Source organism: Phalangium opilio, unplaced genomic scaffold (genome assembly GCF_054372755.1).
Source record: "Phalangium opilio isolate 3A_F unplaced genomic scaffold, DU_Popi_V2 ptg000041l_1, whole genome shotgun sequence".
Lineage (NCBI taxonomy): Eukaryota > Metazoa > Arthropoda > Arachnida > Opiliones > Phalangiidae > Phalangium > Phalangium opilio.
This window is the reverse complement of record NW_028324165.1, coordinates 4418476-4441530: the sequence shown is the minus strand read 5'-3', so window position 1 is coordinate 4441530 and position 23055 is coordinate 4418476. Positions and strand designations below refer to the sequence as shown.

General features: G+C 37.4%; 3 protein-coding genes across 3 annotated transcripts; 2 read left to right on the top strand and 1 right to left on the bottom strand.

Moving 5' to 3' along the window:
• Positions 1-10144: 10144 nt before the first annotated feature.
• Positions 10145-12398, bottom strand: LOC149679488 (uncharacterized). Its single transcript, XM_089835673.1, has 4 exons — positions 12297-12398; positions 10428-11199; positions 10302-10340; positions 10145-10233 (listed from the first exon to the last, which is right to left on the bottom strand). The coding sequence occupies exons 1-4, from the start codon at positions 12396-12398 to the stop codon at positions 10202-10204; spliced, it is 945 nt and encodes a 314-aa protein (XP_089691799.1). The 3' UTR covers positions 10145-10201.
• A 4033-nt stretch (positions 12399-16431) lies between these two features.
• On the top strand, positions 16432-17380 carry LOC149679487 (uncharacterized). Its single transcript, XM_089835247.1, has 2 exons — positions 16432-17232; positions 17294-17380. The coding sequence occupies exons 1-2, from the start codon at positions 16839-16841 to the stop codon at positions 17317-17319; spliced, it is 420 nt and encodes a 139-aa protein (XP_089691373.1). The 5' UTR covers positions 16432-16838; the 3' UTR covers positions 17320-17380.
• A 16-nt stretch (positions 17381-17396) lies between these two features.
• LOC149679486 (uncharacterized) lies at positions 17397-19160 on the top strand. The gene is made up of 4 exons (XM_089835672.1): positions 17397-17809; positions 17875-17961; positions 18040-18681; positions 19071-19160. Exons 1-4 carry the CDS (start codon positions 17543-17545, stop codon positions 19158-19160), a joined length of 1086 nt encoding a protein of 361 aa, XP_089691798.1. The 5' UTR covers positions 17397-17542.
• Positions 19161-23055: the final 3895 nt, after the last annotated feature.

Below are 23055 nucleotides of genomic sequence, written 5' to 3'. Positions count from 1 at the left end.
TATAGGTGATTGGTTCGGTTGACGTCAGTTCGATATCCAGTGTTGCTAGATCGGTTTTACCAATTTCGCGCAGATTTTCTGCAAAACAGTCTCTGTATTCGTTTAGCAGGTCGCACAGTTTCTGCTTCGTGTCTCTTTCTACTTTTGGACCAGTATTAATTTCATCAGTCGTAAATTTTCTGCGTTCAATTTGATCGACTCGTAATATTTTGTACGTTTCTTCTACTGGTGTCAGTGTGCACGTTTGAGCTTTGACCATTTTCTGACCCTTATCAACCATCAACTGGCTCACAGACATATTTATAACAGGTATGCTCGTTTTTCCTTCGTTGTCAATTTGATAGATTCCCCTTGGAATACCGTATTCTTCTCCTGGAAGAAGTCGTATTTGACCTTCAACGTAAATATCTCGTTTCGTTCCCGTGTCGTTCGTTAATACTTCTATGAAACCAACGTGGTTAGGAGGAATCACCGTTGCGTTCTTTGCCCATAAATTTACAGGAGGAGGGTCTAAATCAGGGATTTGGATATTCCTCAAACAATCATCGTCGTGGGCTGGTTCGAGTGGTTCTTCAAACAATCTTAGTGTATCTCCCCTCTTAACAATCGTGATATGAGTCTGCTCCGTAACAGGTTGACCAATGAGCAGAGGAATCTTTTGAACGTTATCTTCAACCACTAGAACATCAGTTTTTGCCTGAGCTTGATCAACGTGAATTTCTGCTTGTTTAACAATTCCCACCGGCTTCGTGTCTCCTTTCCCGGCATATCCTCTAATGAAACACACGTCATCAGGCTTTTCAATGATCAAATTTAATTCGTTCGCTGAGCTCTCTCTAATAATAACGCATTTACTACCCTGGTCAATATAAGACTTGATTGGGTGACCGTTAATCGTTGCATCCATGAAATACTTTCGACCGTCTTCTGTATACTGAACTGCGCTTTCCACGTGACGGACAGCCTTCGTACTTTTGCAATCTTTTGTTTCATGGCCCGAGAGGCTGCATGATTCACAACGGGGTCTTCGTTGCGGTCGATCGCACTGTTTTGATATGTGTCCAAACCTATTACAATTAAAGCATAATGGTCGTCCTTCTCTATCGTATACTCTGTTGCTATTGTTTATCCATCGATGTCTATTGTAGTTATAGTTTGATGGTTTTCCATCGTTTATTTTCTTTTCGCCTGTATCATATTTTGCGTCACCACCGTTTTGAGTATGGACTTCTTGGCTTCTGTTGTTGACAAAGTTCTTTTTGCTTCTGTTAGCAGTATTGTCACGGTTCGTTGATGTTGATGTTAATGTTAATCGTTCTTCTAAGTTGCTGATACATTTTAAGACGTCTGGTGGACTTGTGAAGTCTTTCATTGAAAGGGATCTAATTAAATCTGCGTCGTCCAGGCCAGTTATAATGTATTCAATCATATCCATCTCTGAATAGCCACATTGACGAAGCTTCGCTACTTTATCGTGGTAGTATGTTGTTACTTTTTCACCTGGTTTCCATCTTCTTGCTTCCATCTCTCTATGTAATGTCATTACGCTTTTCGTTTCTGGGAACCACTTCTCCAACAGAGTTTTCCACTCCGCCCACGTTTGCACCATCGTATCTAAAGACTCGTACCACACCTTCGCACTTCCTTGTAATCGTGGGAGAGCATTATGGATAATCGTTTGCTCCGGCCAGTGATACGTGTTTGCTACTTCCTCTATCTTCTTTAACCACATTTTCATGGTTTGATGTGGCGCTTCCTCAGGATTAAAATCTGGTATTAATTTACTGGTATCACCCCAGTGATGATACTGCACATTACTCGTCGATCCTGTGGTTATCGGGTTAGCTTGTGCTGGCGTGGAACTTGCAAGGTTTGCATTCGCGCTCTGGGCACTCGCCAAAGCCGCCGTGACGCTTGCTTGAATCATGGTTTGTATTTGTGCTTGATTACCTAACGTGGCAGCAAGAGTCTGCTGAATTGTAGCAGCAATAGATTCCTGTAACGTTCGTTGAAAAGTCTGGATGGGGATAAATCCCTGCGGTGCCGTAGATTGACTTTCGTTCCTCCTTCTTTCGTATCGTTCATCGTCTTCTTCCATTGTTATGTTAACGTTTTGACTTTCCGTTGTTTCGTTTTCCCCTAGTTGATCGTTATCAAAAGTGTGATTATCGTTTCCCGTAAAGTTAGAATGTAATTGTTCGTGATCGTTAGGCTTAGGTTTTCCGTTTACGTTCTCGTAGTCGTTTAGCGATTGCTCGTTATCGTGATCAGGAGTTTGATTATCGTTCTCGTTGGTATCATGGGCTTCAGGGGTGAAGTCTAAGTCATTCAAGTGTTCGTGCAATACCGTCGCGTTAAAACGTTGTAACTCTGCTTGGTTACGCGCGAGATAATGTTTTTCGTTCGTTTTTACGTTATCGTTGACTTCGTTAACGTGCTGAAGTTTCTTAATACCCGACTTGTTAAATTCCTGATAATTAAGCCTTGTCGTTTGTCTCGTATTACGCTGGGAGCATCGCGCGCGTGTACATTCGTTAACTTTTCCCTCGTGCATAGAAGAATAAGGAGCACTTACGTTCCCTCGTGGAGTGTTCAATAAATCGTTTTACATCATCTTTAATTCGTACGTAATAGTCAAATATTTTGGCGTATCCCACTTCTGAAATGTTAGCTCGTTATTCTAACTCGTAATTAGTACCGTTGGGCGTGTAAATAATGACTATAATGAGGATAATGTAACAACGTTTATTATCGTGATCTATGCTTGTTCGTAGCCGTAGCGCGAGTCCTCGGTAGGTCATTGGGTGTATTGGTATCTAACGTGTTGGTATCGATCGTATTCTCGTCGGTGGCGCCATCTATGCCTACTGATCATATAGTCTTTGGCGGGACATTTAAAATATGCTAACAGGTTCAATTCGAATTATTGTAAATGTAATGGGTTCAATTCGAATTATTGTAAAATTAATGGGTTTGATTCAAATTATTGTAAAATTAATGGGTTCGATTCGATTTATTGTAAAATTTAAGGGGTTCATTCGAATTATTGTAAAACTTGAGGGTTCATTCGAATTATTGTAAAAGTAATGTGTCTAATTGAAATAAAGAATAAAAGACTGGTCAGTTACCAGTACATCTGAACAAACAAGTAACCGATATATGAGCTACTTTCCTTACCTTTAATTACAATCATTAATAAAAACAAAGGGATTAACACTTTTGGCCGTTTAACACGTTCACGGTCTTCCACTAGGTTTGAACTTATTTCGATCATTGCCTTATGCTCAATAATCGAAAACAATTGGGTCAAAACCACAATACTAGTGCTATAATTCTGCAAAATCTCCTAGTTTTTCGGCCTACTTTTGAGAGCCCATAACGTCGCAACGGAGCGCTTTACCTCAAAACGTCATAGGACCTTTCGGACTCCTTTTGACCCAAGGAACATGCCTGTTAATTTGTGCCAGACTTTCCAGAAACACCCTGTATATTACTTAAGCTATACTACATCTGTTTATAGCATAATCCTTTCGAAAGTGAATACAAGAACAACGCTACTATGTTGGTCAAATGAACTTTTATTTGTCACTAGGCCTAATGAACCAAAATGTAAACGCTTGGGTTTGGTTTTCGTTTCTGTAATGCAGAGACATTAACGGTTCAGAGTGAGCCGAAAGTTAAATACACTTTTAAATAATTAGGCTTAGATTTTATAATTATGGTGGAAATCTGGGCCGCGTTCAGCAGAGCCCAGCGCTGTTAGCAATGTCCTACATAACGGGATTTTGTTTTTGAATTTTGACGTCACGGTGGTTAGCGCTGAGCTAGCGCGGTCTTCAAAGAAAATAGTCGGCTTTTTGGATAACGTGACGTAAAACGCGTAGTTCTCAGCTTGGCGAAAAAACCATGGAGGAATTAATACAAATAGCTCTATGGGACTATAGCTATTTAATTGGCGTGAAACCAGTTGATCACGCGAGAATTTTAAGAGATATGTTAGTTTCTAATTTTAATTATAAAAGTTGTTATCTATCTCTATAAATATGTTATCATACAATTTTGTTAAGCCTTGGTACCTTGCACGCTTTATTGCGCTAGCGTCATTTATAAAACGCCGATGACCGGAGAAAAGCTATGACGAGAGACCTCACCGGTAAACATTTCCAAAATCCGCTGTCTTTTTTGGTGAGCTCTGCTGAACGCAGCCCAGACCAGTGAAAGGTCTGATCGTAATCGGATAATAGCTTCGTGTTTTCATGCTTTTTATGGTACGCATTTACTTTCAGTGTGTGTAGCCACAAATAAGCTTTTGTGTTATGCAACGTTAACAGTCATGTTGACAAACTAAGAAAATCGTTGAGATGAAACGAGAGGATAGTGTTTACATGGCAACCCTGTTGTGTATATGGCTTTGAACATATAGGGCATACAGTTGAGGAGTAGAAAATTGGGCCTTTACAAACACGTAAAGGTAATATCCCTCCAAAGTTTTATCTCTTCATTTCCCGTTTTTCCCCAATCGGATGATTTTAATGTGTACAAGTATATCATTATTGGATGTGAAATGTCGTCTGATTTACAGTATATTTGCTATGCTTTGTATACTGCTTTAATATTTCATAAATTTTAACTTAAGAAACATTTCCATATCTGGGTAAATAAGTTTGTAAGTAGTCGTCTTGACTCGGAGAGGTAATATTTTGGTTTTCCCAACTTGTTCCTTACTATTATAATGGAAACGAATCGTATATGGGACCGTCCATAAACTACGTCACACTCTTATGGGGGGGAGGGGGTTTCTAAATTTGTGACGGTCCGTGACAAGGGGGAGGGAGGGGTTTTTCGATGCGTGACGTCACATTTAGCATTGATTTTGTTACGAAGTCAGTAAGAGGCCGATTGGCTCTCTTATGTTATAGAAGAAGAAAGACAACATTCCATAGTCCACCATTACAATAATTTACCAGAATTGTTATTCCATCATCGCTTAAATAGTAGAAAATTTAAGCAATTATCTACTATTTACACCTTTATATAGCCAATTTAAATATCGCATTTAAAATAAACAGCGTGGACTCTCTTATGTCTCTGTTTACTCGCCATATTATTTGTGTGGATGAATCAAATCCCCCTACCGATTGAAATGGTTTCGATTCTTTGGCAAATTTTCTAAATCTCAAGCTCGATTAGTCTGTTTTCGGTGACAGTGTCGAAACCTAAAAAGTGTGCCCCTTTAACTAAGCTTTATGGAACTTTTTTGAATCTTATAAAAAGCACATCCAGACATTAAAATTCTAAAGGTCAATCAGAGGGAAAAAGCTTAAAAGGGAAGAGAACTTGAATTTTCAGCCGAGCAAAATAATTCTGAGAGGGCGGCATATCACTCAAAAAATTAATCAAATTAAATTTGTAAATTAAGACAAATCATAGTGCGGAGGGGGGGGTTAAAGAAATGTGACGTGGTTTTTAGGGGAGGGGTCTGAGAAAAGCGTGGCGAAGCGTGATATGGGGGGGACGGGGGGGTCAGAAAATGCTTTTTTTCGCGTGACGTAGTTTATGGACGGTCCCTATATACCCCAAAATTTGAAGAAAGCGGCCAAAAGGGATACCCTTCACTTTAAACGTCAATATTAGCAAAGTCTGGGATGATAATAGGTATAACTTTATTTAACCAGGGAGGAGAGACTTGAGAGGGAGTGTTAAAGTGAATAGGCGCGTTCGTTCGCTTCGTGGCTAAAATCGTCTCTCTCTGGCGCTGACTCGGGGCCTCATCGCGGTGTCCGCGCGCATGCGTCAAATTTAAAAACCGGCTTTGAACTAGCAGGGGAAGGTCGTGTTTGAATTTCTGCCATGGTTAACTATAAGAAGTGTTGTTTTTTAATTGTTCAAGTAACCCTAAGTATTTAACAAGACCCGATATGGTAAATATCGTTTTCAAACCATTTCCCAAACCAAAAACAAAGCTTGAAATTTATTGAAAGTGAATAGTAGCTAGTGGAAATCGGTCTTCCACAAGCTAATATCGATGTTTTACATTTTTCTATCTGGGTTTTTGGCTTTGGAAACGCGTGGAAGGATATTCCTTTCATATATTTTTAAGCGAATACCTTGAATCATTCCTACAAACGTTACAAAAACAATTTGGCATTTTTATTAAGCCTCGATTTCCTCCCAACAGACGTTGATTGTTGTTTGAAAGAGCGAGTGGGGCAGCAGTCGATGGAAGCGGAAGCTGGCGGCAGAGATAATTTTTAAATTCTCTCTGCTGGCGGTAGTAAACGACGTCACTCGCGCCTGCGCGTTAGTTAAAGTTGTGGAACGGAGATAAAAATTCCTACCCCCACTTTCTTTCCCATTAGCATTAGATCAACACTCCCTCTAACGTTCCTTACTCCCTGATTTAACTATTATTAATGTTAATTATCACCTCTCCGAGTGACGTATGTCACGGAGAGGTATTACACCGGCCGTGTCTGTGTGTCTGTCTGTCACGCCCCACGTGACCGCGTTCGCAGTTTGCGTATCGGAGCAAACGTGTTCCCAATTTACGGACTGCATTGACAGTTCACGGAAATTTGGGTTTGTCTTCTCTGGCTATTCTACTTGAGTTCCAACACCACCAGCTTTGGTTTTCGTCCACTCCACATGGACACTACTCTGTACTTGCTAGCTTCCTAGCACAAACATCTTCTGTTCTTCGTCAATTTCACCTTGCACCAGCTTCTATGCACCACCATCTTCTGTTCTTCGTCAATTCCACATTGACACCAGCTTCTATGCACCACCATCTTCAGGTCTTTGTCCATTCAACATGGACGCCAGTCAGTCCATTCCGGCTTCTTTTCCTTCTTCACCGTTTGGTTTCAAGATATACGCGGCGATCGGCTAGGGTTACGAGAAACGTCTAGCCTCTCAATGGCAGGGCTTCCACCATCGGTTCACGCGAATGCGTGTTTATCTATTATTATAATGGAAACAAATCGTATATATATCCCAAAATTTTAAAAAAGCGGGCAATAGGGGTACCCTTCACGTTAAACGTCAATATTAGCAAAGTTTCGAAAGATAATAGGAACAACTTTATTTTAAACGATTTAACTATTTTTATAGTTATTTACTGGCGATTAAAATAATTAAAAATAATTATATTTATTTAAATATTAAAGATAAACCCAAGTCGTTAAATCATTGCCTCCTATATCTATCAAGGCCCGTGCATTGCGTTATATTTCCTACATTGCCTCCTATATCTATCAAGGCCCGTGCATTGCGTTATATTTCCTACATTGCCTCTTATATCTATTTAGGCCCGTGCATTGCGTTATATTTCCTACATTGCCTCCTATATCCAACAAGGCCCGTGCGTTGTGATATATTTCCTTCATTGCCTCCTATATCTATCGAGGCCCGTGCATTGCGATATATTTTTGAGAACAACAACCAAAATGGGAAGCTCCTCTCAGAACCATAATAATTTGTTTTCTCTGTTATATGAAATGAAAATATGGATAATATTTTCGGCAATTCGATTTGAATGGCTCTTTCTGATGTATCATTCTCTCAGCACTGTTCATAATGGACAGGAACGTAGAGATTCGAGACACTAGGAATTACGATAGTGTTTCAAATCCTCTGTAATGAGGGCTTAAAGGCTTGGAGTGAGTCGAAAGATAAATACACATCCTATTTTTTAGTTGTCCCGTGCGTAACACAATGTTGCCAGGCGTTTATTGAAGGATGCTTGGGTACTAGTACAGACTGTTACGTCTACCAAGTTTCCTAGCATCCAACAATAAATAGGATTCATAAAAGCCAGTGTTACGCGCATGTCATGGGTCAAGTCGTTAAATATATCGACGCAGTTAAATAGCTGATGGCATTATTTTATCCACTTTCTCATTGCGTTTCGAGAGGAAGTTCAACTTTGGCACGGACGACAGATGGCGCTCTTAACCTTCTACCCCCAAAAATCGCTGTTGTCTGCTCGTTTTCCCCTTCCGCGTTTTTTCGTTATAAACTTATGATTTAACGAACTGTTAAGATAAAATTTCATATTTCCTAAGACAGATAAGCTTCTACTCCTTTCATCTTACTCCCAGTTAGATTTAACCTTGTTAAAACATAATCAGATGAATTTGAGTTACAATGTCGTAAAATCCAGTGCATACAGTTACCTAGGAGTGGTAGAGACATTTTTAACGATGCTTAGAGATGATTAACTTAAGCGAAATTGTTTTACGTTTGAATAAAAGTACCGCTTCCAGTAGTGGGTTTATAGTACTCCTTGTTTGTGTAAGATTAGTGTAGCTGTAGAGCGTAATCATGGTAAACGTTTAAAAATATTTATTTTCAATAAAAACACCGCTTCCACTAGTGGATTTATACTCCTTGTTTGTGTAAGGTTAGTGTAGGTGTAGAGAGTAATCATTATAAACGCTTAAAAATATATTTTCAAAAATGAAGAATATAGAACATTTATTTTGTATCAAAAAATATTTTGGTGCTAAGATTGCTTTAGAAAAATCCAAACGGCTAGGTGTTGGTAAAAAAGACATGTGTAAGCTATTTGTAGATGAGATAATGTTTTACATGTTTTAAATGAGGCTAAAACTTCCACTATTGTGTCTAAAAAAGTTGTTGGCATTGTATATTTTTTAAATATGACGAAATTGTGGTTGATATGATAGCGCCCTATTTGCGAAAAAAACCTTTTTTTAAACAGTTGAATCACTCTTTGATAGAATTTCAAGAGAAGAAGTTAAGCGTTAAATTTGCTCGATTAATTTTGTTCGGAAAATAATATATTTAAGCGCTACGTATTACTGAAGTAGATTGATTTTACCAATCTTTGTGAGTATTTAACTGTTTAATAATTATTTTGGTTAAGTGGGAGCCTAGCTTATGTGTGATTGGGTTGTGGTTTCCATGTTTTGGGGACATTTGCTTTTTGTGTGGCGAGGTATGATTCAGCTTTGATATGGACAAATGTTACAAATCATACTGGTAGACTAAGAATACGGTTGAGGTATAGCGAGAGAGTAGAGTTTCCACAGCAATTGAGAGATATTGAAAAGGCTTGAACTATTTTAAAATTGAATTCCTGCACTTGCAAAGAATTAAAAAAAAGCGATAGATGCATATATTTAGGTTGTTTAAGGGGTAGTGATAGTCATCTCCACTCGGAGAGGTAATATTTTGGCTTTCCCAACTTGTTGAAGATTAAAATAACTAAAAATAATTATATTTATTTAAATATTAAAGATAAACCTCTCGTGCAAAGAGAGAGATTATCATTGCTTCCTATATCTACCAAGGCCCGTACATGCGATATATTTCCTTCATTGCCTCCTATATCTATCAAGGCCCGTGCATTGTGATATATTTCATTCATTGCCTCCTATATCTATCAAGGCCCATGTATTGTGATATATTTCATTCATTGCCTCCTATATCTATCAAGGCCCGTGCATTGCGATATTTTTTTCAAAACAACAACCAAAATGGGAAGCTCCTCTCAGAAACATAATAATTACTTTTCTCTGCATATGAAATGAAAATATGGATAATATTGCGCAGTAGTTAACCCACCGAAATATGGAGAGTTAATTAGGTCATTTAAGTGTGCCGCCAGCCTTCTAGCGCGCTAGACCCGCGCGTGTATACTCGCGTGTGTCTAGAGTGGGGGAACACCGGTTTTTTATCCGGGGGGGTTTCTTTGAGTTCGTTTATTGGTCGAGGGTGGGGGTCGCCAATTGATTAGGTCTTTTTTAACTGGTTAAGGGGCGTGAACTTCTTTAGTCGTGACGTAATGGCCAGATTTAGATAAGAGGGTGTTAGCTTATGCGACGTATGTTAGACATCTGTTAACGTCTCGAATTTCACTGGAGACGGTTTTCTCTACGCCTACATGTTATCCGCTACTCGGTCATTGCGCTAGAAAGATCAGAAAATTGACTGAACAAGATGTCGCCAATAGTTTTAAAGGTATTGACTGACAACGTAATCTTTAACTGTAAAAATTTACTTTAATTGTACGATTACATATACATTAAATGCATAAATAATAAATGAAAAATACAGAAAATAAGATATAATTGAAAAATACATAAAAGTAAGATATAAAATGAAAATACACAAAATAGATAAGATGAAATATATAAATATGAATAAATTTTAAAAAGTAAATATATATGAATAAATTTTAAAAAGTAATCTTTAAAAGCAAAGGCCCCTCTGTAACGAATCAATAGAGTATTATTATACCCTATTGTAAACCTTTTCAAATGCTAATATATACTTACCACCCGCCACGGTGATTAGGATCGGGGTGTCGCGCGGAACTGCAAAAGATTAGTTTACAATTAATAAATGATTCATTAGTTTACAGTTAATAAATGATGCATTATTTAAAAAAGTTTTCTATTTACCGTCAGATAGGTTTAACGTTATCTCGCGATGATCGGCGCCAGGAATCGGAGGTCCTTCCTGAATGACAACAGCCTGGGCTGGTTGTTGAATTCGCTCAAGCGGGTCATCGGGAGGAAGGATGTTTGGAGGAGGGGAAGGAGTACCAGGGTATGGGGGAGGAGGGGTTTCGATACGGGGCCGGTATTCAGTGTTGATAACGTTACGTAAAATGGGGATATCTATGTCACCATCGTCACCCCAATTACTCTCCCACGAATAAGGAGATTCAGCACCGGCCGGAATTAAATTACGATTGGGTGCCGGCGAAACCGGAGCTTCGTCGGCTAAACCCCAATCGACCGAGCCGGCGCGGCTCTGAGGTGCCATTTCTTGAGCGTTGAAAAAGACCTCAATTTTTCTAGCTCTTACCAGAGCGCATCTATCTCCGTTATGCGGGAATCGTAAATGGGGGTCATAGACATCTTCCCCTCCCGGCATAATGCGAATTGAAGGGGCACCCAACCTTCCTATATCCACAACCCGGAGGGTTCCAAGAAAAAAATTTAAAAATTCTTTTTGATCTGGCCCTTTTACGTAAACGGTATCGCAACCTCGGGTTAATTGTTGAAGTACGGTTCGGATCTCGTCTTGACCGTATTCACCATCACGCCCCAAACCGGAATATCTGAGGTTATTATAAATAACCGTGTTATCCGTTCTACGGAAACACTCCTCGTCAGGAATTTGAAAATTCCTAACGCTACGTTCACCGCTATCGCGTATGCAGCCTATCTATTAAAATGAAAACACACGTATAAGGAAAAATTCTAAAATATTAGTTAAGATTTAATACTTCTTTGACTAGAAACCTACAACGTAGGTTCCTAGTGCGACTAAAAACGATCGCGAAGCTCGTGGCGATAAAGATAAGGGACTCCCTATTTTAAAATATAAGTCTCTTAATCGAGGGTTTAAATCTAATAGAAAATACTTACATTATATGTATATATTAAGTTTTTAAAAAGACTTCTGAGTAAAGAAGAGGTTATAGATATATGGTGATGCGTTAGAAACTAAAAGACACTAAGATAAGGGTCACTGTTGCCTAACCATTTTAAAATACTAGAAAAATACTTACATTTTTTATTGCGAGACTAGAAGAAGAAGTTATTGAGTTTATGAAATTTTATTGCGTTGTAGAGAATACAAAGGCTTAAACGCTGTATTTATACATTTTTTCTCACCCACGAGTATACTAGGAGTCCGATAGTAACACGAAACCGTTCATCGGTGATAGTATAATTAGTTATAAAATTTTCGATAGTTAAGTGTAGCCTTAAGATTACACGTGAAAGACTTGGATAAAAAATTAAAGGAAAACAGATGTGTTTGGAGACTTTGAAAAATAAAAGATACGAATGAAATCTAATATTATTTAATCTATACATATATAATAACATAAATAAAGACGATCATCGACGATAGGAAAGATTTATAAAATATCTATAACTAAGTTTAAGATTACAACTGAACGAGTTATATAAAGTTAAACTAAACCAGATGTGTTTGGAGACTTAAAAATAAAAGATGCGTATGTAATTTAATATTATAACGCGAATAAATACGTTCATCGGCCTATGGGAAAGAGTTAGTTATAAATTATCACACGCCGAAAACTAATTTAATTTGACCTTAAGGTTATAATTATTCAATTTCGTTAAAAAGAAACAGATGTCGTTGAAGGTTTAAATATAAATTTAATTTACTGAATATATAATGACGTAGTTAAGTAATATGAAACCCTCTCGGACGTAAACCTAGAAAAGATAACAACCGTATAGTATAAAAGCTCAGACTCAACGTTCGAGATTCATTCGTGCCGAAATTACTGCATTAACATCTCGCAGCAAGAAATTTCTATTCCTGAGAATGGTGAGTACTTTATACTTTTTCAATGAGATTAGAAGATTTAGTTCATAGGAAATAGGCATTTCAATAGGCCGAATCAAAGGATGAGACACAATCCTGTGACAAAGAAGTAGAGACCTTGTTATCTCAGTCGGGATTTAAAAAGGAAGATTGGAAAGATCATATAATAGAATATGGTCGGGATAGATTATTAGGTGTTAAAATATCGTCGTTCAATGGTCTCTATACCTTGATATTAGGAGGTACGCGAAATCAAAGAACCCGCGAAAACCGTTTCCCATCCCTACTAAGGACGGTATATGTATTAAATACGAGAGCGCATTTGAACTGAAATCAATTCTGAACAACGCTCAGGGAGATTGGGGCGCAACGGTATATATGTCAGAAGAACCCATTCAAATAGCCACCACGCCTGACCGAGAAATAGCCATCTTTAAATACAGAGGACAACCCTATGAGAAGCAGTTCGTAATTAGAGATTCAGACGATCTCCATAACATAATTGTTGCCTTGGAGAAAACAATCAATAGATTTGAAGAACTTTCCCATTAAGAAAAAAATGTCGGACACTTCGTCATCCTCAGATGATGAACTTTATCCCATCGATTTATCCACAAAATTTAGACCTGAACAATATTTCAAGATAGACAAAATATCTAATCGAAAATCTAGAAAATATAAATGTATTACAACAGAATATAATGTTAAATTCCGTAACTTAGAAGAACTAAAATTAACAAAAATTCACGAACAACTTTCCCAAATATTAACATCTCTTATAAACCAAATCACGCAAAATAATGAAGAGTATAACTTAATTAGATTCGCCATAAGCTCCGACGCGTTAGAGAACCCTGTAAATTTAAGATTTATGGCGATAAATGAGTTAACTCCTGATCGATTACTCTCTAGTATCGAAAAGGTGGCTCAGTCCAAACGTAGTCTTTTATTAGAGGGTTCTCTAAAAATTGATGTTATTCTTTTAAAATGCAATGTTCCAATGACAGGTAGAAAAGCGGTGCATAATCGAACTATAGCTGAACTGGATAAATATATTGATCAAGGTTATGCTTACATACCTATTAGAAATAATGATACTCTATGCGTTTCTAGAGCCTTAGCCGTGGGTAAAAGTCTAGCTGATCGAACTTATTTAAAATCAATAGGAAAGCTAAACGAGTTTAATCAATGGAGCTTCCGATTATTAAGAAATGTAGACCACCCTTCCCAAAAAACCGCGGCTTTAGAGTTACACGCATTAGCCGAAGTCCCGGAGGGTCCTGTAGATTTATTGGGTGTTCAAAAGTTTCAAAATGCCTTGTCAGATTACCAGATTGTAATTTTTTCAGCGGAAGAGAAGTTTGAGAAAATATTTATAGGTCCTCACAAGGAAAAAAAATTTTCCTCCTCAAAGTTGGGAATCATATGCATGTTGTACGGTCTTACATCTCAATGTTCGCGGCTAAGGCTTATTGTCAATACTGTTTAACCCTATTTTACGGTCTGGAAGAAAAATCTAGTCATTCTTGCTCGGAAACGGCTAAGTGTTACCGCTGTTTAACAACGGAGGCTTATCATGGAAAAGACGAGTATAAACTCATAAGATGCGAGGAGTGTAATAGATATTTAAAGGGAACCGAATGTTTCAATAACCATAAGAGTAACGGAACATGCGATTCTTTGAAACGATGCGGAAATTGCGCTCGCGAAATAAAACCAAATCATAAGTGTGATCTAAATTGCAAAAATTGTAAAATTACGCATGAAAAAAATCATTGTTGGGTGATGCCCCTAGATATTGATTATCCTCCTGTTCGTCTTCTATACTTCGATTGTGAAACTATCCCTTTAAATAATGAACACACTCCCGTACTCTTGGTTTCCGCTGCGCAAGAATCCGTTGATTCAAAAGAATTTACCATTCGTGTCTTTAGGGGCTTTGATTGTATAAAGGATTTTATAGACTATCTTTTCCAATGTGAGACAAGCTCTATTAAAAAGGGAAATAAGAAAGTAAAGGTTGCGCGAATGTTGTTTTCCGATGTAATCTGCTGCGCTCATAACGGGGCAGGGTTCGATTTTTTCTTTATATTGAAAGAAATACTTAGAAGGAATATAGTTCCTGAGCCTATCTTCAACGGTTCAAAAATCATGGCACTCTTCTTAAAAAATCTAAAGATCAAATTCATTGACAGTTACAGATTTATTAGTGTCCCCTTAAGAAAATTTTCATCTACATTCGATCTCGGGGAAGAAAAAAAAGACTAATTCCCGCATCTGTTCCATAATGAAAAAACGTTAGACTATGTAGGCCCTATACCCGAGATACATCAATTTGAGCCCGATAATTTTAAAGATAAGGAGCACGCGGATTTTATGAAATGGTATTCGGAAAGAAAGGATAAGCCCTATAATCTGAGACAGGAGCTTGAAACATACGCTATTCAAGATGTTAAGGTCCTACAATTAGGAATGGAAAAATTTAGAGAGTTATTTAGGAATGTCTCCGGGGTCGACGTGCTTAACGTAGGTGGTATTACCATAGCGGGAACAGTAACTAATATTTTCCTTCACAAACATCTTGAAAAATACACACTAGGTGTCGTACCTGCAAAGGGTTTTCGTGGAAATTTTAGTATCGGAGCCTTAAAGTGTATAGCCTTGGAAGAAAAATTACGCGGGGTAAAATTTCAAACTGCCTTGTCATTGGAAGGGGAAAAAAGGGTGTCAAACTATTTAATAGACGGATATTGTAAAAATCCTGAAATTGTTTTAAACTATAACGGATGCGTCTATCACGGATGTGTAAAACACACAAAACATTACGAGTACAATCCTATAGTTAAAGATCTAAACAGAAATGTCTACGAAAGAACTCTAGATAGGGAAAATTATCTAAAAAAGATTTTACCGAACGCCGAACACCTCAATATTTGGGAATGCGAGTTCAATGAGAGATTACGAGATGATCCTGACGCTAAACTCTATTGTGACAGTTTAAAATTTAAACAACCAATTGGATCCAGGAGTGCCTTGTACGGGGGAAGAAGCGAGTGTATATGTCTGTATTATAAGGCAAAACCGGGCGAGTCTATTCAATACCTAGATATCTGCTCGCTCTATCCTTACGTATGTAAATGGGGCGTATTTCCTAAAGGTCATCCTGAAATTATTACGAAAGACTTCAACTTTGAACCTAATTTTTATTTCGGTCTTATTTCTTGTCGAGTATTAGCGCCTGAAAATCTATTTTTGCCTGTCCTTCCAATTAAAACTAAAAAGAAACTTTTCTTTGCTTTGTGTTTAAAATGCGTTGAAACTGAACAATCAGTCTGTACACATAATTCGGAAGAAAGATCCTTCTGTGGTTGTTGGCCAAGTCCCGAGGTATATCTAGCAGTTAAAAATGGATATAAGATTCTAGAGTTTTTTGAAGTCCAACATTACAAAGATAAGTTTGACAGAAAAGAAAATACCGGTTTATTTGACACGTTCATTGATTGTTACCTTAAAATTAAACAATCTAGTTCAGGTTGGCCTTCGGGAATAGAAAGCGAAGAGCAAAAAGAAGCGTATTTAAAATCAATTTATGACCGAGAAGGAATAGTTATTAATAAAGAAGAGATAGTGGACAACCCCACTCTCCGCGCCATTAGTAAACTATGTCTAAATTCGCTTTGGGGAAAAATGAGTTACAATACGGATAAGAGAAAAAATGTATACATTGACTCTTACGCTGGATTAGTTCAGATAATAACTGATGAAACGAAAGAACTGTTAGACCTGAAACCGGTAAACGATAAAATCTGTTTAGTCAGTTATAAACTAAAAAAAGAATACGCTCCTACCTACTACAAAGGAAGTCCCACGATAGCTTCCTTTGTTAGTTCATTAGGACGTATCGAGTTGTATAATACGATAAGTAAAATGGGTAAGAGGTTACTTTATTGTGACACTGATTCATGTATAGTTGTAACAAAGGAAGGGGAATATCTACCACCCTTATCTAGTAATCTAGGGTGTTGGACGGATGAGTTAAAGGGTGAGACGATTCTCGAATTTGTCTCGACAGGGCCTAAGTTGTACGCTTACCGTACCACAGACGGTAAATCTGTTATTAAAATGAAAGGTATTACCCTTAACAGAAGAAATGAAGAAATCATTAACTTTGATTCGATTAAAAGTGTTTTATATAGTCCCTCTAAAACTTTGTCGGTCACCGTTCCATTTAATGTTGTAAGACGTAAAGAAACAGCTACACTTTTATTAGGCAATCTAAAGAAAACCTTTGGATATAGTTTCAATAAACGTAGAGTCTTAGAGGATTACACAACACTTCCTTACGGATATTTAAATCATCAAGACCCGTCTGCCACGTCAAATGAGAAAACGGACCACTAAACATCGGGTCACGTTTTCCCACCTTGTTAAAGTGAGAGTGATACCGTACGAAGATCGAGTCAACTACGAGTTCATAGACGATATTAGAGAACGTTTTAAAAATGGAGAACGGGTTAGAGTATCGCCTCCGCTTAGAAACACCGATGACCATTTTACTGGCTGGCCCAAGCAGCTCGGGGAAAACAACGTGGGTAATAAATTTACTCAAATATAAAGACATTATCATGGACAAACCTCCTGATAGAATAGTCTATTGCTATAGTGTTTATCAGGACATTTTTGATGAACTGAAACTCTTTTTACCTATTGAATTCCACGAAGGACTAATTCCTAATGATTCTGATTTTTTTGATAAACGAATAAATAATCTTTTAATCCTAGACGATCTAGCTAACACCTGTACCAAACAGGAGTTTATAAGTAATCTTTTTTGTGTCGGGAGTCATCATTTATCTTTAAGCATCGTGCTGCTGTCTCAAAATGTCTTTAACCCAGGTAAATATTCTAGAAATATATCATTGAACTGTTCTTATATCGTTATGTTTAAAAATCCTAGGGATAATAACCAGGTTCGCTATTTAAGTCGTCAGCTTTTTCCTACAGACACCAAACGCCTAACGGAAGCGTACGAAGAGTGTACCGAAAAAAAGTATTCTTATATCTTAATAGATCTAAAACAAAGTACCGATAATAGTTTAAGACTTAGGTCCAATATATTCCCCAATGAAGGACCGATGGTAATCTACGTTAGAAAATAATAATCCATAAAATATAAATCTCAATTTATTTAACCTCATTTCGAGACATGCCTTTACCCGTGTCGGTTAGGAACCAATTACCCTTTTTAAATCTCTTGCGTAAAAGCGGTGTGAAACAAAGAAAACTTTTAATATCAAAGTGTACGCGACCCCAATTGGATTGTATAAGCGGTATTTGTTATAATTTGAAGAACGGCGGTATTCCATTGAATCGTCATAAAAAGAAAAGACTTCAACGTTACAAAAACGTTATAAGGTATTTATCCAAGAGAGGTTTAAGCGACAAAAAGAGGCGACAGGTGTTAATTAAACAGGTAGGAGGATTCTGGCCGGCGTTGCTTTCAATGTTAATACCGACAATAGCTTCGGTCTTTACTAGATAATGAAAAAGTGCGTTTTAGTACCAGCGGCTTTACTGACGGACAATCAAAAGGAAGTTAACAGTTTAGACAACGCCATTAAAGAGGTACTGAGAAAGCCTGGTTCTGCCGAGGAAAAATTGAAGGAGTACCTTTTAACTCTTCAAAAATATTTATCTTTAAAGAGTTTAGCGGAGCCACCAAGCGTTACTATCTTGCCACCTACAACGAGTTCGTCTTTTCCAGCACCCGGAGTGTCGAGTAAAATACAGCCTCTAAGTCCTTCATCCTCGTCTTGGATTCCTCCATCGTGGCCTACCCCTATCCAGAATATACCTATTAATATCTCTACCCCCTCCCAAATTGTCCCTACTAATGTCGCTACCCCTCCCCAAAGTATCCCTTTTAATATCTCCTCGAGTCTGACTACCCCACAGCCTATAATGAGTAGTACAGCAATGGGTCAAACACCGGCGATATCGTTTACTACGCCAGCGTCTCTCTCTCGAACGACCAGTATGCCAATTTTAACACCCATCGGACCCGTGGTACCGAAACAGTCCGGGACGTCTCAAACGCCGAGTATGCCAGTTTTAACACCCATGGTACCGAATCAGCCCGTGACGTCTCAACAGGCCTTATCAACGAAGGGCGCTTCTGGTTCAAAGTTCCGGAAACTAAACCCTAACGATGAGACTTCGCCGAAAAAAAGACTCGCGAAAATTCCATCTACGAAATCAAAACCGTACCCTACACAAGCCAAAATAAAAAAAGATCGCGAAGCTAGTTTGAAAGAACTTCAAAAGCCCGAATCTAAGATCGAATGGGTAACTTATAGAAATTCAAAAAAATAACCTTAATAATGATTATTACATTTTATATAAAAGCATCTAACTCATTATATTGAAAAACACGTATCTGATTATATAAAAGCATGTATTTGAGTATATAAAAAAGCTTGTATCTGATTATATATAAAAGCATGATAATTACAATTTATATAAAAGCATGATAATTACAATTTATATAAAAAATTATAATCGAATAATAAATATTTTTATTCTCGCATTCAATACAAGTGTATCTGATTATTAAACATTACAACTTTAATATTTTATTGGTTACATTTTTCATATCTATGTCTTAACAAGTGAAGGCAGATATTCCATAAAGATAAGGCGTCGTTAATTTCCGTTTTATTTTCATACATTTTCAGAACTCTATGAAACGAATTTCCCAGACATCTTTGAAGAAGGAAGAATATACAATGAGGTCCGCAACAAAGGGAGAACATATCTTGAATTAATTTATCGTTATAGATCCATCTGGACGCGTATTTGGCCAGGTTAATTTTATACGTATCCGGGCTCTGCCCGTAGCTGCAGAAAAAATTACCTTCATTGTTTTCAACGTAAATGGCTACCCAATGAAGTCCAGGATCCTCGGCTCTCTCCGTGTTCAGAACAAAACAAAATTTCTTCTTTCTAGGTTTCCTGGGAAGCATGTCTCTAGGAAAAGTACCTAGGTAGTAGGGTTTTGTCCTCTGGTCGCATGATAATATTTGATTTATTTGTAACGTATTCATATCACTTTAGATAGTTCGTATTCGTAAAACGTTCCTTTAATTATCTCGTTATTTTTGTCTTTAACGACGTATACTGGAGGATTACGGTATAAAACCTTATCAATAATAAAGATCTCTTTTGTAAAGTAGCCTTTATATCCCTTTGAAAAGGTTTTTTCAAATTTACTCAACCTTACTAAATCACCTTCTTTTAGCTTTGGTTTTGTCCCAGGTTTAATGGTACCGAAAAGACGGTACCACACCTTATGCTCATTTTGTAGATTAACATTGACTGGCGCGATACCAGTTGAGCGGTGTATCGAGTGATTGTAAGCCTTAACTATTTTTGGTAACGCACTCAGATAGCTACGAGTATCAGCGCTAGTTATGAATTTGTGTATTTTCTCTTGAACCGTTCTGTTAAATCTCTCGCAGATCGCAATTTTTTTATTCCCGTAAGCTACGTAGTGGTGAATACCTTTCTCTTTAAAATATTGCTGAACTGGTTTAGCTAAAAATTCAGAGCCAGCGTCCGTATTTATATTCGTGGGTACAACATCTTTATGTATTATTTTAAAAGCTCTTATAACTTCCGCGGAAGTCTTGTTTTTAATAGGTATAACGTAGGCGTATTTACTCAAAACATCTATATTACTTAACAAATATTTCATACCCTTGTTGTATCTGGAAAGTTTATCTAAAACTATTAAATCAGCCTGATGAGTCTCATCCATAGATGTCACTGTAATTTTATTGCGAGGAAACTTTAATCGACGATAACGATGAATAGTATAGGTGGGTTGTTTTAATAGAAAACTCTCAACTTCTTTCCTCGAAGACTGAGGAACTCCTTTCGTTAATTTATCCAATCCGGAAAAAGAGGAGGGATTTTCGGGGTCGTAGTACGCGTTTGAGAGAGACATTTTTTCTAAACAAGATCGAAAATGATATCTGATAATATAACGTAGTTGTAGGGTATTATATAAGAGGGAGAGATACAATTTTCTGGAATATTTTCTAAATAAGGAAAAAAATTGATATATAACGTAGGTATAGGAAACGCAACAATAAGAGTAATTTATATTTTATTCGGTTACTTAAAAATTAACAATACATTGTTTTTAGACCGACAAAATTTCCAAGAATATATTTTAAATAGATACGTCATTAAACACTGGATCATTTAGGACATTAGCTTCGGTAGTGGTTGTTCTCTGGCGAATATCTCCTGGTCCCTTGGCACCGTTTATCGAGTAATTTCGATATTAAATTCATTTTGCTCTTCTCCGAGGTAACGCATTCCAACGATTTCAAATCCTCTCGGAATATTTTCAGACGCCTTAGAGTAATCCATGACCCAATACACGCGAGATAAGAGTGACATATATTTTAACCGTACATTAGTTCAGTTTTTAGACCGACAAAGTTTCCGAGAATATCGTTAAATAAAATTGAGACGTCGTCTTCGTAATCTCCGTATTCCTCGACAAAGGATTCTAGAATTCTTTCGTAGTTAAGCAACGGAATAGCTCTAATTAGGTTTTTCTCCACTCTCTCGCTCCAATTAGTATCCGTGGGTAAACAAGTGATATCGTGGGCGATTTCGTTGTGACAGCTGATATTTTCGCACGAATCAGTGAAATTAAATAAAATATTGGTCAAACTGTCCAAGATAATTTTCTTCATTATTTCTCTGGCCTCTTCTTTTCGCTTTAATTCGCTACCAATAACATTTTTCAAGTTCTTTAACCTTAACCAACTGTCTTTATTTAATGAAAATCCTTTCGATGTTGAGAATAGAATATTATATCTATTATTCGATCCTCTAATATATTGACGAATATCAACTATTTTTCCTCTCTGACATACGAAGCATTCTAGCTTAACTCTCTGAGTACCGTCAACTAACCAAGTCAGAAATCGTCCCGTTATTCCGTTAAAGAAAGCGTCAATATCCGCTTCGAAAGTCCATATACTATTCCAAATACAACTGTCGAAAGACGCTTCGGTTTTAGTATCGAGTCGTTTGACATTGAAGACGGGAAGAATTCCGCTTCCAACGTAAATGTTTTGCTTCTCCGATAGGTAGTGTACTTGATTCATCTCTAACCGGTTATGAGAGAATGCTTCTTAAATCAGAGGTTATATAGAGCCTTTTTACTCGGGATTAAATAACACCGAGCGATCCCTAGTTATCATGATAGAATTTTCAAATTCGGAATAAATTATGCACGTGACATTGTGTGGTAAATTGTTTTTAAATTTCATATTGATACGTAGATTTCCTTGTCGGGGCAAAGAAAGATGACTAGCCCCCGCATTTTCATCCGGGCTTAAATCTAGGCAATACAAAGCGTAACCTTTTTTGTACTCTTCGTACACTCTAAGAAATTGGGGTGTGCTTTAACACCTTTAAAAGTAGTTTATATGGGTCCAAATTTGACACCGTTACAGGTGTTCATTTACACCCCTGAAAGGGTTTAATAACACTTATTTGAGAAATTGGTGTTAAAGATAAGAATAAAATGGTGCAATAGAGGTGTATTTTAACACCTTTTTAACTCTTATATCGAACTAAAAGTTAATTTTTTACTCTCATATGAGTGTTGTGCAACTCCTTAAAAGGTGTAGAATAGCACATTTCCGAGTTTAAATAACGTTTTTTAGAGTGTAGCATAACACGTTTCTAAGTGACGCATAACACCTTTCAGGTCGTCGTATAACACCTTTAAGAGTGTCGCACGACACCTTTCAGAGTGTTTGATTTATTCACGAATAGCGCTATATTAATAGCAAGGTTCCACCTTGAGAGAACTTAAGAGGACAGTTCTAACATGCAGAGCTATACCCCTTTATGCAAGGGTAGTTCTCTCATGCAATGTGAAACTGCTTAAAATCCAGCGTGAATCTGCATGATCAGTTGGTCGTTTTCACCGACTTAATAACTTCTGAAAAGGCAGAAAGTTTTAAATTAGTATAAATGCATCGGGTGTTAAATCGGTTTTGGAGGCTATAATATCCCAGCAGTAGATGCACACGAACTTGTTAAATTTAACAATCTCTTTTCACGAAGAGTTTTTCGAACACCAGAAACGCCTTTGACCTAATCTACTGTAAAATATTTCAAAAAAAAACCATTTTCTACTCTAATTTTTCTCAAAATAAAGATAAGACATGTCACAAAAGCATGTGCCCTACATGTTGGCCTCTCAAGCTGGCATTTATAGTCCATAACGGTGGAACGAGTTCTACGCTACACCGCGGTCACAGGTCTCTTCAAGGCCTGAATATGAGGGTGCACAATATGCCTCAGGCATCGGTGCAAGGATGTGAGCCCCCTCTCCCCAATAGTAACAATAATAATAATAGTCGCCCTACTGTGAGGTCAGTACCTAACCTAGTCTCGTTTTTTTAGTGTCACACAATACTTTAAAGAGTATCGCGTAACACTTTCAAGAGTGCAATAGCGTTGCTAGGGCTTGAAATTTGGGGGGGGGGCTTAATCTTATGATTCGTATATAAAAGATATACAAACTTTTATTGATAAAGAGAACGGAACCGAGTTATTGACTATGAGACAATTGTGGATGAAAGAATTTCACTCGTCTTTTTTAAGTTTAGTTTTCGTTTGCTTTTA

Bases quoted from the DNA above. Each gene is read 5' to 3' on its own strand.
- LOC149679488 (XM_089835673.1), bottom strand. From the start codon at position 12,398: ATGCCTATTTCCTATGAACTAAATCTTCTAATCTCATTGAAAAAGTAT. The intron at 10,341-10,427 runs GTAAATAGAAAA...AATCTTTTGCAG, and splicing joins AACGTTAAACCTATCTGACG to TTCCGCGCGACACCCCGATC. The intron at 10,234-10,301 runs GTAAGTATATAT...GATTCGTTACAG, and splicing joins CCTAATCACCGTGGCGGGTG to AGGGGCCTTTGCTTTTAAAG.
- LOC149679487 (XM_089835247.1), top strand. From the start codon at position 16,839: ATGGAGAACGGGTTAGAGTATCGCCTCCGCTTAGAAACACCGATGACC. The intron at 17,233-17,293 runs GTAAATATTCTA...TAAAAATCCTAG, and splicing joins TCAAAATGTCTTTAACCCAG to GGATAATAACCAGGTTCGCT.
- LOC149679486 (XM_089835672.1), top strand. From the start codon at position 17,543: ATGCCTTTACCCGTGTCGGTTAGGAACCAATTACCCTTTTTAAATCTC. The intron at 17,962-18,039 runs GTACTGAGAAAG...TTATCTTTAAAG, and splicing joins TAGACAACGCCATTAAAGAG to AGTTTAGCGGAGCCACCAAG. The intron at 18,682-19,070 runs GTAACTTATAGA...ATACATTTTCAG, and splicing joins CCGAATCTAAGATCGAATGG to AACTCTATGAAACGAATTTC.